This window comes from Hyperolius riggenbachi, chromosome 3 (genome assembly GCF_040937935.1).
Source record: "Hyperolius riggenbachi isolate aHypRig1 chromosome 3, aHypRig1.pri, whole genome shotgun sequence".
NCBI lineage: Eukaryota > Metazoa > Chordata > Amphibia > Anura > Hyperoliidae > Hyperolius > Hyperolius riggenbachi.
In genome coordinates this window covers 141,114,242-141,128,907 of record NC_090648.1, presented here as the reverse complement: position 1 = coordinate 141,128,907, position 14,666 = coordinate 141,114,242, and the positions used below count along the sequence as shown (strand labels likewise).

General features: G+C 48.8%; 1 protein-coding gene across 3 annotated transcripts in view; it reads left to right on the top strand.

The window, feature by feature from the left end:
- Positions 1 to 6,631: 6,631 nt before the first annotated feature.
- Positions 6,632 to 14,666, top strand: part of DPP8 (dipeptidyl peptidase 8) — an 89,538-nt gene continuing 81,503 nt past the window's right edge. For 2 of the 3 annotated variants that reach the window (XM_068275002.1, XM_068275001.1), the window contains exon 1: positions 12,446 to 12,562. In XM_068275002.1, coding sequence (XP_068131103.1) covers positions 12,556 to 12,562 — 7 coding nt within the window. In that variant the 5' untranslated portion in view covers positions 12,446 to 12,555. Of the gene's footprint in view, positions 6,674 to 12,445; positions 12,563 to 14,666 lie in introns of those variants that run through there. The other variant, XM_068275003.1, reaches the window with a different exon arrangement.

Here is a 14,666-nt window from a genome sequence, read left to right as displayed (position 1 = left end):
GGCTCCCTGTCACTCACTCACTCCCTAAAGGGGCTCCCTGGCACTCACTCACTCCCTAAAGGGGCTCCCCTGGCACTCACTCACTCCCTAAAGGGGCTCCCCTGGCACTCACTCACTCCCTAAAGGGGCTCCCCTGGCACTCACTCACTCCCTAAAGGGGCTCCCCTGGCACTCACTCACTCCCTAAAGGGGCTCCCCTGACACGCACCCACTCCCTAAAGGGGCTCCCTGGCACGCACCCACTCCCTAAAGGGGCTCCCTGGCACGCACCCACTCCCTAAAGGGGCTCCCTGGCACGCACCCACTCCCTAAAGGGGCTCCCTGGCACGCACCCACTCCCTAAAGGGGCTCCCTGTCACTCACTCACTCCCTAAAGGGGCTCCCTGTCACTCACTCACTCCCTAAAGGGGCTCCCTGGCACTCACTCACTCCCTAAAGGGGCTCCCCTGGCACTCACTCACTCCCTAAAGGGGCTCCCCTGGCACTCACTCACTCCCTAAAGGGGCTCCCCTGGCACTCACTCACTCCCTAAAGGGGCTCCCCTGGCACGCACCCACTCCCTAAAGGGGCTCCCTGGCACGCACCCACTCCCTAAAGGGGCTCCCTGGCACGCACTCACTAAAGGGGCTCCCTGGCACTCACTCACTCACTAAAGGGGCTCCCTGGCACGCACTCACTCACTAAAGGGGCTCCCTGGCACGCACTCACTCACTAAAGGGGCTCCCTGGCACTCACTCACTCCCTAAAGGGCCTCCCTGTCACTCACTCACTCCCTAAAGGGGCTCCCTGTCACTCACTCACTGCCTAAAGGGGCTCCCTGTCACTCACTCACTGCCTAAAGGGGCTCCCTGTCACTCACTCACTGCCTAAAGGGGCTCCCTGTCACTCACTCACTGCCTAAAGGGGCTCCCTGTCACTCACTCACTGCCTAAAGGGGCTTCCTGTCACTCACTCACTGCCTAAAGGGGCTTCCTGTCACTCACTCACTGCCTAAAGGGGCTTCCTGGCACTCACTCACTGCCTAAAGGGGCTTCCTGGCACTCACTCACTGCCTAAAGGGGCTTCCTGGCACTCACTCACTGCCTAAAGGGGCTTCCTGGCACTCACTCACTGCCTAAAGGGGCTTCCTGGCACTCACTCACTGCCTAAAGGGGCTCCCTGGCACTCACTCACTACCTAAAGGTGCTCCCTGTCACTCACTATCGGGGTCCCTGTCACTCACTACCTAACTGGAGGCGCCTGTCACTCACTAGCTAACCTGGGGGTCCCTGTCACTCACTACCTAACTTGGGGGGGCTACCATATTAAGGGGGCATTCTGCCTATTTATGTGAAATGCTGTCTATTTATGTGCCTCATGACTGCTGAATGTGTCTTGTTGGGAGCCTTATGATTTGTTGGGGGCCTCATGATTGCTGAATTTGTCTTGTTGGGGGCCTCATGATTTGTTGGGGGCCTCATGATTGCTGAATTTGTCTTGTTGGGGGCCTCATGATTGCTGAATTTGTCTTGTTGGGGGCCTCATGATTTGTTGGAGGCCTCATGATTGCTGAATTTGTCTTGTTGGGGGCCTCCTGATTTGTTGGGGGCCTCATGATTGCTGAATATGTCTTGTTGGGGGTCACATGATTGCTAACTGCGAGACTATGGGAAAAGCTGAATCCTTATCATATGAGACAATAGCATTAAACCTACTTTTTTAGCGTTTTAAAACAGAAAATAAAACTGGGAGGTTCTAAAAAATTGAATACATTTTTCAGGAGTAGGATGGATGAAATTGTTTATCTTCACAGTTTATTTTCAACTTGGATTTTCCATAATGTTCATGTATGAGTTAAAACGTTTGTACAGTATTTAGTTTAAATTGCTGTTGCCACTTTGCGATAGATACCGGTAAGTGACTTTTGGGTTGCAGTTTGGGCACTCGGCCTCCAAAAGGTTCGCCACCACTGTCCTAATCTGATGTCCCACCATTGTTAGGTTCATGTAAATTTGTCTCCACCCGTTACCACACCTATATTCTGGTCCATGGCCCACCCATTTTTTGGTGCGGCGCGATAAGCACGCCACACAACGTGATCGTCATATTTTTGGCACGCTAGCTGCAGTGTGCTGAATTCTGCTGCCTACAGTATGTACAGTATACGCTGTTCTCTAGTGCTTGCACTGTGTGCTGATTTACCTCCAGTGTGTACAGTGTAAGGTGTTACTCTGTGCCTTTATTGATTGTAAACCAGCTGTATTGTATGCTGATCCCTGCTACTTTCAGTATGTACAGTATTAGCTGTAAAGCCTGGTACACACATACAATTTTGATTAGCCAATTTTAGCTCTGTTCATAAAATTCATTGTCTGTTGGCCCACTTACTGCACGGGGGTGGGAAATTGGGGGTCAGTGATTGACCAATCAAAATTGTATGTGCGTATACATCTTTGATCTATGCCTATACTGATTGTAAATGATCGAAATAAAGGACAGGGGGCTCCGTCCAATATTTCGATGGGCAGGCCCGTTATCCGTAGCTTACACCGCTGCTAAGTTCATGTACATTTGGCCCCACCCATGGCCACGCCCACTCACCGCATGGCCACGCCCATTTTTTACCGCGGCGCGCTGCGCGCGCCGCATGTACCTCCCCTCCTGGTGCCCACAGGTGCCACTGATCTCCAGGGACCCTAGAAACGCCCCTGAATAACACACTGGGCAGAATTTACATATCTAGAGCCTATAGGCCCAGAAGACCTGACACAAACCCCGCCCCCGCCAACTGCCACTCTCCAGGCTAAATGTGCTTATCATGCTGAGAAACACATAAAAACAAATTGCTGAAACCAATCAACTTCAGGAGATAATCCTAACCTGCAGAAGCCATTACAGGGGCTCATATGACATGTATAGCCATAGTGCAGTGTTGCCCACCTATCAAATTATTTTTTTTACTGACAAACTTCTCAAAATTTAGTGGCAAAGAATTTTTTTTACTGACACCCATTCCTGCAGCATGGTAAGCGCTTAGCGCTGAAAAAATGGGCATAGCCGTGCAACATAATGTGGGCGTAGTTGTGGGTGGCACCAAATATACATAATCTAATGCTAGATACCCACAATGCAATTTTCTGGCAGATTTACTGTCAGATTGATTATTTCCAACACGTCCGATCTGATTTCCGATCGATTTTCTGTTCACTTCTATGGAAAAATTGATTGGAAATCAGATTGGGCATGTTGGAAATAATCGATCGGACTGTAAATCTGTCAGAAAATTGCAGTGTGTACCTAGCATTAGCAGTGGTGTAAGCAGGCCTGCCTAGCAAAATGTTGCATGAAGCTGCCTCTACTTTAATACAAAAAATAATGCCCACACCATATTCCCTGGTAGCCCAGTCCCCCACCCATCCCCAGTGTCACAACGCTGGTCCTGGTCAGGATGTGACTGTTGGCACAGTGGCACTGCTTGTCTGGCTTCTCCACCCCAACTGCTGGCATACATATGAAATCGGCGCCGGGAAACTTGGGCGCAGGATACAGCCGGTATATGGCTCACCCTGCTGCTGCTAAAGTCCCGGCCACGTTAATTACTATTCCCCTCCAGGCCGCCATGGATGGTGGGGAATGATATAATTCGGCTTCCAGCTATTGCTGGAGGCCAAATTATTGTTTTAAAAGCAACTGCAGCTCCGTCTTCTGACGGCGCCGACGTTACTCACTGAGCGCCGCTATAGCTGTAATTCCTATTACAGTCTATGGTGGCGCCGGCTGCGCCCAAATCTCCTGTGCTGAAAAGCACTGCTCCGACCTGCTGCTTGCCTGTGCCGAGGGCAAGGCTGGGGCTGTCTGCTGGACTGCTCTGGGTCCAAAATGGCTCCGGCACTCACTAGAGCAGGTTGCAGGCAGCGGTAAATAAAAGATGGGTGGGGCAACACTTATATAATGCACTTCTAGGAGACTGAGGAGAGGGACCCCCTATAAACATTGCTGAGCTGTCACCCAGTATATTATGGCCCTACAGGAAGGAGGGGAAAGACAGTGCTGTCACCCCATACATATTGCCCCTATAGGAAGGGGAGAGGAACCTCCCAATACATATACAATGCCCCTGGGAAGGAAGAGGCCCATACACATATATAATGCTCTTACAGGCAGGAAGGGAGTGTAAAGTTAACAGCATATGTGACATCACACAAACACACACACTGAGCTCCCATAGAAAAGTGACATAGCAGGCTTTCACTAACCACTCAACTGGGCATAGCAACAGCTGCACTTTACAGAAGACTGAGAAGAAACTTTGGCAAGCATGAATATTATGCAGCAGGGCAGACACAGCGCTGGTTCAGCTAATGTTAAACACACATTCATCACTGTGTCCCTGGCTGCAGTAGTGTCTGTGCTGCCCTACTAACACACATAACATGTAGGGTTGCCAGGTGTCCGGTTTTACACCGGACAGTCCGTTTTTTGTGCGCTGTGTCCGGTGCAAAAAGGCATGCTAAACCGGACAATTAAGTTGTCCGGTTTAGAGCCCCCCTCCTCCCCCCGCAGCGCAGGAGGAGAACAGCGCAGCAGAGAGAGAGCTGGGAGCAGCGGTGGAGAAGGGGGGCAATCTCCCCCCCCTTCCCTCACCTTAGGGTGCTCTCTCTCCCCCGCTGTCTCCTCCAGGATGATGTGCAGGCTGGCGAGTGGCTGCAGGCGGAACTTACCTCTGTGTCGCTCCAGCGCCGGAAGTTCGGGTCCCGCAGCCGCTAAGATTCAACTCAAAAAAGAGCCGGATCAAAGATCCGAATCATTCATGAGCCGGACAACACTAATCAGTCTGAATAGTGTTGTCCGGCTCATGAATGATTCGAATCTTTGATCCGGATCTTTTTTGAGTCGAATCTCAGCGGCTGCGGGACCCGAACTTCCGGCGCCTGTGACACAGAGGTAAGTTCCGCCAGCAGCCACCCGCCAGCCTGCACATCATATTGGAGGAGACAGCGGGGGAGAGAGAGCACCCTAAGGTAAGGGAAGGGGGGGGGGAGATTGCCCCCCTTCTCCACCGCTGCTCCCAGCTCTCTCTCTGCTGCACTGTTCTCCTCCTGCGGGGGGGGGGGGGGGGGGGGGCACCTGGCTACCTATTCTGGGCACATAAAGCCCCTGGCTACCTATTCCGGGCACATATACCCCCTGGCTACCTATTCTGGGCACATATAGCCCCTGGCTACCTATTCTGGGCACATATACCCCCTGGCTACCTATTCCGGGCACATATAGCCCCTGGCTACCTATTCCGGGCACATATAACCCCTGGCTACCTATTCTGGGCACATATAGCCCCTGGCTACCTATTCTGGGCACATATAGCCCCTGGCTACCTATTCTGGGCACATATAGCTCCTGGCTACCTATTCTGGGCACATATACTCCCTGGCTACCTATTCTGGGCACATATACCCCCTGGCTACATATACTGGGACATATATACCCCTGCCTACGTATACTGGGACATTTACACCCCTACCTACATATACTGGGACATATATACCCCCTGGCTACATATACTGGGCACATATATCCCTGGCTACATATACTGGGAACACTGGCTGTTTGTCATTATGTGCATTTAGTGGTGAAAAGCTGTCTCTTTTGTGCATTTACTGGTGAAAAGCTGTCTCTTATTATGTGCATTTACTGGTGAAAAGCTGTGTCTTATTATGTGCATTTACTGGTGAAAAGCTGTCTCTTGTGCATTTACTGGGGAAAAGCTGTCTCTTATTATGTGCATTTACTGGCGAAAAGGTGTCTCTTATAATGTGCATTTACTGGTGAAAAGCTGTCTCTTATGTGCAGTTACTGGTGAAAAACTGTCTCTTATGTGCACTGGACCAGTACTACTGGTGAGGACAGTTAGTGACATGGCTATGTACTCTGTAATGTGCTGCAGAAGATGTCAGTGCGATATAAATACTATAATTTTTTTTTTTTAAAAGCCCATTGCTTAGCCCCACTCTACATAAAAGTGTGCTTCTGACTCCGCCCCTAACTCCACCCCTAACTCCACCCCCTGTCCGGTTTTCTCCATCAGCCGACCTGGCAACCCTAATAACATGCTCAGTACCAACCACCCCTAATATCTCAGCAGTTATTCCCCTTGTACACCCCAAAGTCTGAGGGTAAGGAGGGGACCCCCCGATTTGCCTATGTGCAGAATATCAGCCCTCCAACCCTGCTGGTTCACAAGATAGGTTCTTATACTCTTATCTCAGGAACCAGCAGGGCTCCTGGGCTGTAATTTGGCACAGATGTATATCAGGCTGTACCCTCCTTACCCTCAAAATTTGGGATGTGTAGGGGGAATAATTGCAGAGATATCGCCCCCAGCATATTAGAGTAGGGAAATCCAGGCATAACAGGCTGACTGCTCAGTACTCCCCGGCTCCTCATTGGCTGCAGTGCTGCTAGACGGAGGGGCGGGAGATACGGAGGAAGGACAAAGGCCGGGCTGCAGTAGGCTGGCTGAGCCATGGGGCGGGACTGATTCCTCTCTCCCTCTCCGTGTAAAGATTACCTCCAGCAGTCCCGGCCCCCCCCCTTCCCCAGGAAGATCATAGCTGCAGAGCTGTGTTACCGAGGGGTAGGGAGAAGGAGGGAGAGAGAGAGAGACGCTGGAGCAGGCAGAAAACAGCAGACGGTGGTAGGGGGGACAGATCCAGCTAATTATGTAATACAGGGGTATATACACATATTTATCATTAAAAATAAACATTCAGGTACACTTTGAAATGTAAATGCCATCAATTTGCAGCAATAACCCATCAGAGACCCTGGATCAGCTGCTACTCACTTCCAAGGCTCAGCAGAAAGTAAACATGAAGCGACCAACTGTCAAAGATGGCACATTGCAGGTCACATGCTCTGACGTCATATTTCCAGGTCACATGCTCTGACAGTTAGCTCACATACTCTGGCAGTTAGGTTGCATGCTCTGGCAGGTCGCATGCTCTGACATTTCATAATGCCAGGTCGCATGCTCTGGCAGTTAGCTCACATGCTCTGGCAGTTAATCTCTGCACTAACATGGCCAGGGCAGATTTATTTAATATTTAGGCAAGAAATATTGTTATTATGTTGTGCAGAATAAAGCCAATACATTATTTTTCAGCAGGCGCGTGTTTTTCCGCACATTCGTACTAAGAACGGTCGTTCCTTAATGATTTCAGCCCGTTGTTTACCTTATGGACGAGAGGAATTTTCATATTTCAGCGCTCCTCCATTTTACTCCCCAATAACTTTATTACTACTTATCACACAGAACTGATCTATACCTTGTTTTTTCCGCCACCAATTAGGCTTTCTTTGGGTGGTACATTATGTTAAGAATTATTTTTTTCTAAATGCATTTTAACGGGAATAATAAGTAAAAAAAATGGAAAAAAAAATCATTATTTCTCAGTTTTCGTCCATTATAGTTTTGAAATAATACATGCTACCGTAATTAAAATCCACACATTTTATTTGCCCATTTGTCCAGGTCAGTGCAGTGTTAAAACTATATCCCTAGTATAATGTATGGTTATTTTATTTGGAAATAAATGCATTTTTTCAGTTTTACATCCATCACTAATTTTTAGCCCATAAATTCATAAAATATGCCCTTTTTTTCTACATTTTTATTCCCTAAACACAGTAGATGTAATGCTACTATTTTTGAGTGCTTCCTATTAGCGTACAATAAGTACGCTGTAGGTTGCTATACTGTAACTAGGGAAGTAACGCAGGCCTGCGATCACGGTTGCCTGCAGGGAGATTAAGGAATGGAAACTTTATTCCCATTCATAAATCTAATGATAGGCGGCAGAAATCAGCGGCGGGAGGAAGCGCGGCTGCTTTATTTAAGAATAAACACTGTTTTTGAACAAAAACAGTGTTAATTCTCGGCGGACGAGAATGGATTGGCTCAGGGGACTTTTGTCCCCTGCAGCCAATCCTCCATTCTCCCGGCAACATTGCGATCGCGGGCATCCGTCCGTCACACAGCACCACGAACAGCAGAGACGTGACTAGCACGTCCCTGGGCTGTAGCAGCTGCCGCTGCAGACGTGAAGCTCACGTCCCAGTGGCAGAAATGGTTAAAGTTACATTTCAAAAGGGTTTATTGTTAAACGTTTAGAATACCACTCTCACGTTATTGCGCTGTGTTTTCTGTCTGGCCACCGGCCAAACAGGAAGTGATGCGCGCGTGACGCACGCTTGCCGTCACTTCGTGCTTTGGGTGTGCGGAAGTGCACGGCATTTTTACAAATCCACGTGTCGCCATAGACTAACACGACTTCCAGGCCGTCGCTGATCGCCGAAACTCTATGCATCGCCGCAGCGTTAAAGTAGTTTTTGACCTGCGTCAGGGATGTGGCAATTTGTCACTTCCTTCACGTCGCGCCGTATTGTTGCAGACAGTATGAAAGTCTCTATAGACTTTCATTGCACGGTAGTGGGGTGCGGTAAAAATACCGCACCGCCTTGGTGTGAAAGGGCCCCGTGGGTCAAGGTAGCCCATGTATTGGCCTTTAGCATTTCCACCCGCTCATTTATTACGCCTCTTCAATCATCTTGGGTCATTTTTCAACATCACTTCCTGACAGTCGGTTGTATTCAAAGATTTTTGTAAGCAGATCGATCGTTTAACCAATTAGCTCATTTGTGTCATTTCCGCCTTCAATCACATTTTCATCTTTCTTGTGTCATTCATATGTGTATAACATGGAGTACTGGGGGAAAAAACACAAAGACAACGGGAGCCCAAATGGTGCAGTATGTCACAAAAAGATGAAAAATTGAAAAGGGGGGGTTCGACAAAGGAATACTCACAAAGGTGGGTTGCACGAGGGGCAACCGACCACTTTAGGCAGGTGGAGTATCTTAACCTGACTCCACTCAGGTATACCAGCAGTCCTGGAGGCGGTCGCTCTCTTGGAAAAATCCCATACACTGTAGACCTATGAGGTGGTGGAATTCCACCTTAGGTTAGATGTGTGGGACTCCCCTCACTTTGGAGCGGGGGGAGTACGGTACAACAGGAGGTGAAGAGGCGCCCAATAGGTATATAAAACACTTAATTACTATTAAAATTGTTTTTCTAAAGTGATTTGTCACCTATGAGGTAAGCCACCTCTTGTTTTTGAATTTTATTGTTTTTAAAGTGTTTTATATACCTATTGGGCGCCTCTTCGCCTCCTGTTATATGTGTATAACGGTCAATTGAAGTTGGTCGTTCATGATAGCATAGTTTTGTCGAACGACCGTTGGTCTTACTATATTTCAACCAATTTTGGTATGATGTGTGTATGTAGCTTAAGAGGACATGATCAAGATGGACGACAAGAGGGTCTCAGAAGAGGAGTTAAGGTTCTGGGAAGGATGATATCTGGAGAGTGAGGGCAGTACACACACACACACACGCACGCACGCACGCACGCACGCACGCACACACACACACACACACACACGGGCAGACAGTACACTCACTACCAGTACACACATGGCAGTACAACACACACACAGGAAAGAGGGCGGGCAGTACACTCACTAGTAGTACACAAATGGCAGTACAACGCACGCGCACACAGGAGAGAGGGCAGGCAGTACACTCACAAGCAGTCACACATGGCAGTACAACACGCACACACAGGAGAGAGGGCAGGCAGTACACTCACAAGCAGTACACACATGGCAGTTCAACACACGCACAAACAGGAGAGAGGGCAACCCAGGCAATGCATACACCAACTCATTTGTCTCTGTGGGGCTGCTGCTCATGTACCGGGCTGTGGCACTCGGTGGGGTCACCCTGAGTTTGCTCAGACAGGTGCACTGGTGTCCCGCAGAGGACTTGGGGGGGGGGGGGGGGAGCCGCAGGAGGGGCAGCTGTTCGGGCCGAGAGTGTTGCAGGCTGGAAGGTAGGTGGATAGCCGTGTGCTCGGCGCAGGACGGCATCTTTCAGGCTGAGGGAGGGCACACACTACATGGCAGGCCCAGGCTTCGAGTAGCACATTGCAGCCGCCTTCATGTGGGACAGATCAATACAGCCAGCAGGGTAAGGGTGCATACACATATCTAATTTTGATTGGCCAATCACTGACCAAATTTACCACCTCCATGTAGTATGAGAGCATATCTACACAGTCTATTCTATTGAGCTGAACTCCCCATCAGATAAAAATCTTTGCAAGATGCTGAACACATGCAGATCAGTTCCTGCAAATTGCATTCATAGTCGTTGATATCTGCAGATCTCATACACACCTTGTTTAACGGACATTTATCTGCAGATCAGATCCACCAGGATGGATCTTCAGATCTGCAGATGATTGTCTGATGCTTTAATGGGGAAGCACGTGGTGGTTAGTGCTCTTGCCTTGCAGCGCTGGGTTCCCGGTTTGAATCCCAGCCAGGTAAACATCTACAAGGAGCAGTGGTGTAGCAATTGGGGGTGTGGAGGTAGCCACCACATCGGGGCCCTTGGGTTAGAGGAGGCCCACCCCTCAAACACAGTATTAGCTCTTTATTGGTTCTGTGCTGATAATATTCACTTGTATAGTTGATTTTAATGGTAGTGATCATTAACACAGTTTCCCATGGTTGTCTTTGATTGGTTTGGGATTGTTCTATCAATTGTTATTTATAGCATGCTTGGGGGGCCCCTATGCTAAACTTGCACTGGGGCCAATGGCTACTTAGCTACGCCACTGACAAGGAATTTGTATGTTCTCCCCTGTGTGGGTTTCCTCTGAGCACTCCAGTTTCCTCCCACATCCCTAAAACATACAAATACGCTAATTGTCTTACCCCTAATTTTGCACTAGACTATGATACATGCACTCCACGATACATACATAGAAATATGACTTTGGTAGGGATTAGATTGTGAGCCCCTCTGAGGGACAGATAGTGACAAGACGATATACTCTGTACAGCGCTGCGTAATATGTCGGCTCTATATAAATACTTAAATAAATAAAAGAAATGTTCCCCCCACCCCCGGTGTTTGTACAGTTATACTTTACCTGCCGCCACCTGTGTGTGTCCTCGTACTTCTGCCTGTATGCCTCCACGTGGTTGCCGGTGTTATGGCATGTGGAGCGTGTGTATGTTGTCACACACGCATCCCACATGCTATGTGCCAGTAGTCACGTTGGGCCTGAATGTGGAAATAGGGCACGGACACTCAGCATGACAGATAAAGTATAACTGCACAGGAAATGGGGGAACATAAAACATTAGAAGGGGACAGCAGTCGGGGGTTTCCATTCCATTCAGCTTTCGCGAATTGTTACCGATGTGCACCCAATCGAGCATGTCGACCTGAGATTTTCCTACATGTCCGATTGATACATGCGTCCAATTTACACCTGAAATTGGTTCAATTGTCAATCAGGCATGCTCTTGGTGGCACTGTTGGCACTGATTTTTCATCAGATTCGATAATAGTTTTCACATTTGTTGGCCTATTGGCCAAAAGTCTATAGATGTGTACAGCACTGTGGAAGGTGTCAGCGCTATATAAATACTAAGGGCTGGTTCACACGGACGTCAGGCGGCATTGGGCGGCCGGAAGCCACGTTGTCTTGTGACGTCTCGTTCGGGGGCAGCGGTACGGCGATCGTCAGCTTCTCGTTGGAATCGGCATTTCTCATCCCCGCAAGGGGACATGAAGATGCGGCAGCTAGGCGACCCTGGACACCGCATGTGGCTTCTAGGGCCGGCTGAAACGACACGGTAAATAGGGATCAGAACGCCGCGTTTGCGCAATCGACGGTAACTGCCCTATGCTAAACGCTCCTATTCACTTGAATGGGTGTGTTTAGCCGACGAGCCCCGAACACTTCGTGGTAAACGCCGCCAAGCGTCCGTGTGAACCAGCCCATATACAGTTTAAATCCCGTTATCCAGAAGTTTTAAAGTAGTTCTGTAGTGGAGTAGGGGGGAAAAGTTTTCCTGGGGCTTCTAATGGTCTCCCGCAACCTTCCTGTGCCTGCGCAGCTACTCACCGATGTTCCGGTTCCCACCGCCGGTTCACTTCCAGAATTTGCAGCTTTAAAGTCGCAAAACTAGTGCGCCTGCGCGGCCACATCGTCGCTCCCGGTGACTTTACCGGGAGCGCACTGCGCAGGCGCAGACCGCTCCCGGTAAAGGCTGCACAGGCGCAGTGGGTTTGCAACTTTAAAGTTGCAAATTCTGGAAGTGAATGGGCGGTGGGAACCGCAGCATTGGTGAGTGGCTGCGTGGGCACAGGGTGTCTGCGGGGGACCATCAGAAGCCTCCGGTAAGGTCACCTCTTTTTCCCCCTACAGTACTCCAGAAACCAGAAAAAAAATCGTTTTATTGCAATAATGACAACTTCTGGAGTTCAGGCTGCATTGCCTCCTCCAGCCAGCAGGGGTCTCCCGTACCGCCCCTCTCCAGGAAGCGGATGTGTGAGAGGTAGAGGCATCGGGTTGGGTGAGAGCAGCAAGTCATAACCGGGAGAGGCAGAGAGAGAACAGGAGCCGGGCCCGGCTGTGTACACCCGCCCTCTTCCCTATGCTAGGTGAGTGCGCTTACGGAAGGACAGCGGCCGCGTTGGAGGAGGCGGAATCCGTAGATGGGCGGGAGGGAATGACTGGCAGCCGGCGGGAAGCAGAGGACAGAGCCCGGGGAGGGACAGGGCACCAGCAGCTAATTGGGGACTGTGACTCTGCTGACAATGCATCAGGCTGTGCTTCCTGTTCCACTTCCAGCCTAGTAACATCCCCCACCCGTGTTATAATGCAAGGGGACAGGGATCTTCCCTGCAGATGACTCAACTGGTGATGAATCACTATTAGATCATTGTGTGATGGCTTCTGCTTGCTGGTATTGCTGCTTGCCTGCCAGGCCTGTCTATGGGGGCTGACTTATCACCAGTCACACATAACTGTGTGATGGCTTCTGCTTGCTGGTATTGCTGCTTGCCTGCCAGGCCTGTCTATGGGGGCTGACTTTACCAGTCATACATAAATACTTCCTGTGTGCATTTTTCACATTCTTCCCATGTTAGCCCAAGATTCTTTCTGCAGCCAAACCTAATGCTAGGTTGTACTAGGCTTTCCTAAACTGGTCTAGTATATATGTATATTGACTGACTCAGCTGCTAAATATACTGGTACTTTGTAACTATGAATGATCTTGTGTAACAGGGTTTTAGGAATGGGGCTGTAATCTCCACAGTGTTCAGTATTCATAAAACTTAAATACTGGAGATTATTTTATTTAAATTGTGGTAAGCAGTTTAAACTTTTGGTTGGCTTTATTGCTGACTGTCTCCATTGGAAACACTTTTTTTTTCTCCTAATGGTGCCCTTGGGGCATCTAGGAGAGCAATACAAGTTAGTCAGTGATTCTATCTCTCCTCCAGGCTATACAATAATGTTTTATTTGTGGCTATTCCTGTCTCCTTTGGAGAGAACCCACCCTTCCTAGTCTAGACAGGAAGTTATGGAAACTCTTAGAGGCACAGGACAGCAATAATTAAACCATTTAGAAGTTTCAACCTCTAATCACTCAATTTAATGCTATGAAAAAAAGTTCCTGAAATTGGCTCTTGACAAAAAAAAATGGTAACAATAGCAGAGTTAGTAATTAAACTTATGATGAGAGTAATGTTCTTATCATTCAACACCATATTTGTGCATGGCAAAGTGCAAAAGTACTGAGTTCTAGGATAGGGAGTGTACAGACATTAGACATGAGATCTGGACAGACAATCACGTTAGACAGACAATCACCTAACTATTTTCCTGCCGATATACAGCAGATTTGATCACTGATCGAATCTGCTGCGAAATCGTCGCGCAAACGCTGACAGAACGATCGATTTTCGCCCGAAATGAATCGTTCCCGTCGATCCGTCCGGAAGATTTTTCCCGATCGCCAGTGGGTCGATAGCGACGTTCGAATTCCCGACGACCGACGCAATACAGTGGAGATACATTACCTTTTCCGACCAGCGCGGCTCCCCCGGTCTCCGCTGTCTTCTTCTCCGCTCCGGGCTCCAGCTTCACTGAACTTCCTGTCCCGGCAGGAAGTTTAAACAGTAGAGCGCCCTCTACTGTTTAAACTTCCCCTGGACAGGAAGTTCAGTGAAGCAAGACAGCCGGACTGGAGACCAGCGCGGAGAAGAAGACAGCGGAGACCAGGGGAGTCGCGCCGGCCAGATCAGTTAATGTATAGCAGGGGGCAGCTCCACAGATTGTGATCAGTTTAATGCTGAAATCGATTCACAATCTGTTTGCATTAAAGGCAGCCATATGATCCCTCTCTGATCAGATTCGATCAGAGAGGGATCTATCTGTTGGTCGAATCTGATGGCAATTCGACCAGTGTATGGCTACCTTTAGATGTAAACATGGAATTCTGTTTAACCACTTCACCTCCCTTGCTACGCTTATCTACTCCCCACAAAACTTTACTTGAAGCTCAGGGGAGTAGATAGGCGTACTTGTGGTAAACAGTGTGCTGTATGCCCAATAAGCTATCTGATTATGTATATAGGGTATCATTTTAACCGTGACAAGTGAGAGAATAGATTTTGTGGTGTTTGACAACTGAGGGCTAAGTCATGTGATTTTTTTTTTTACCGGAAAACTGAATGAAAAGCAATAAAACTGTTATTT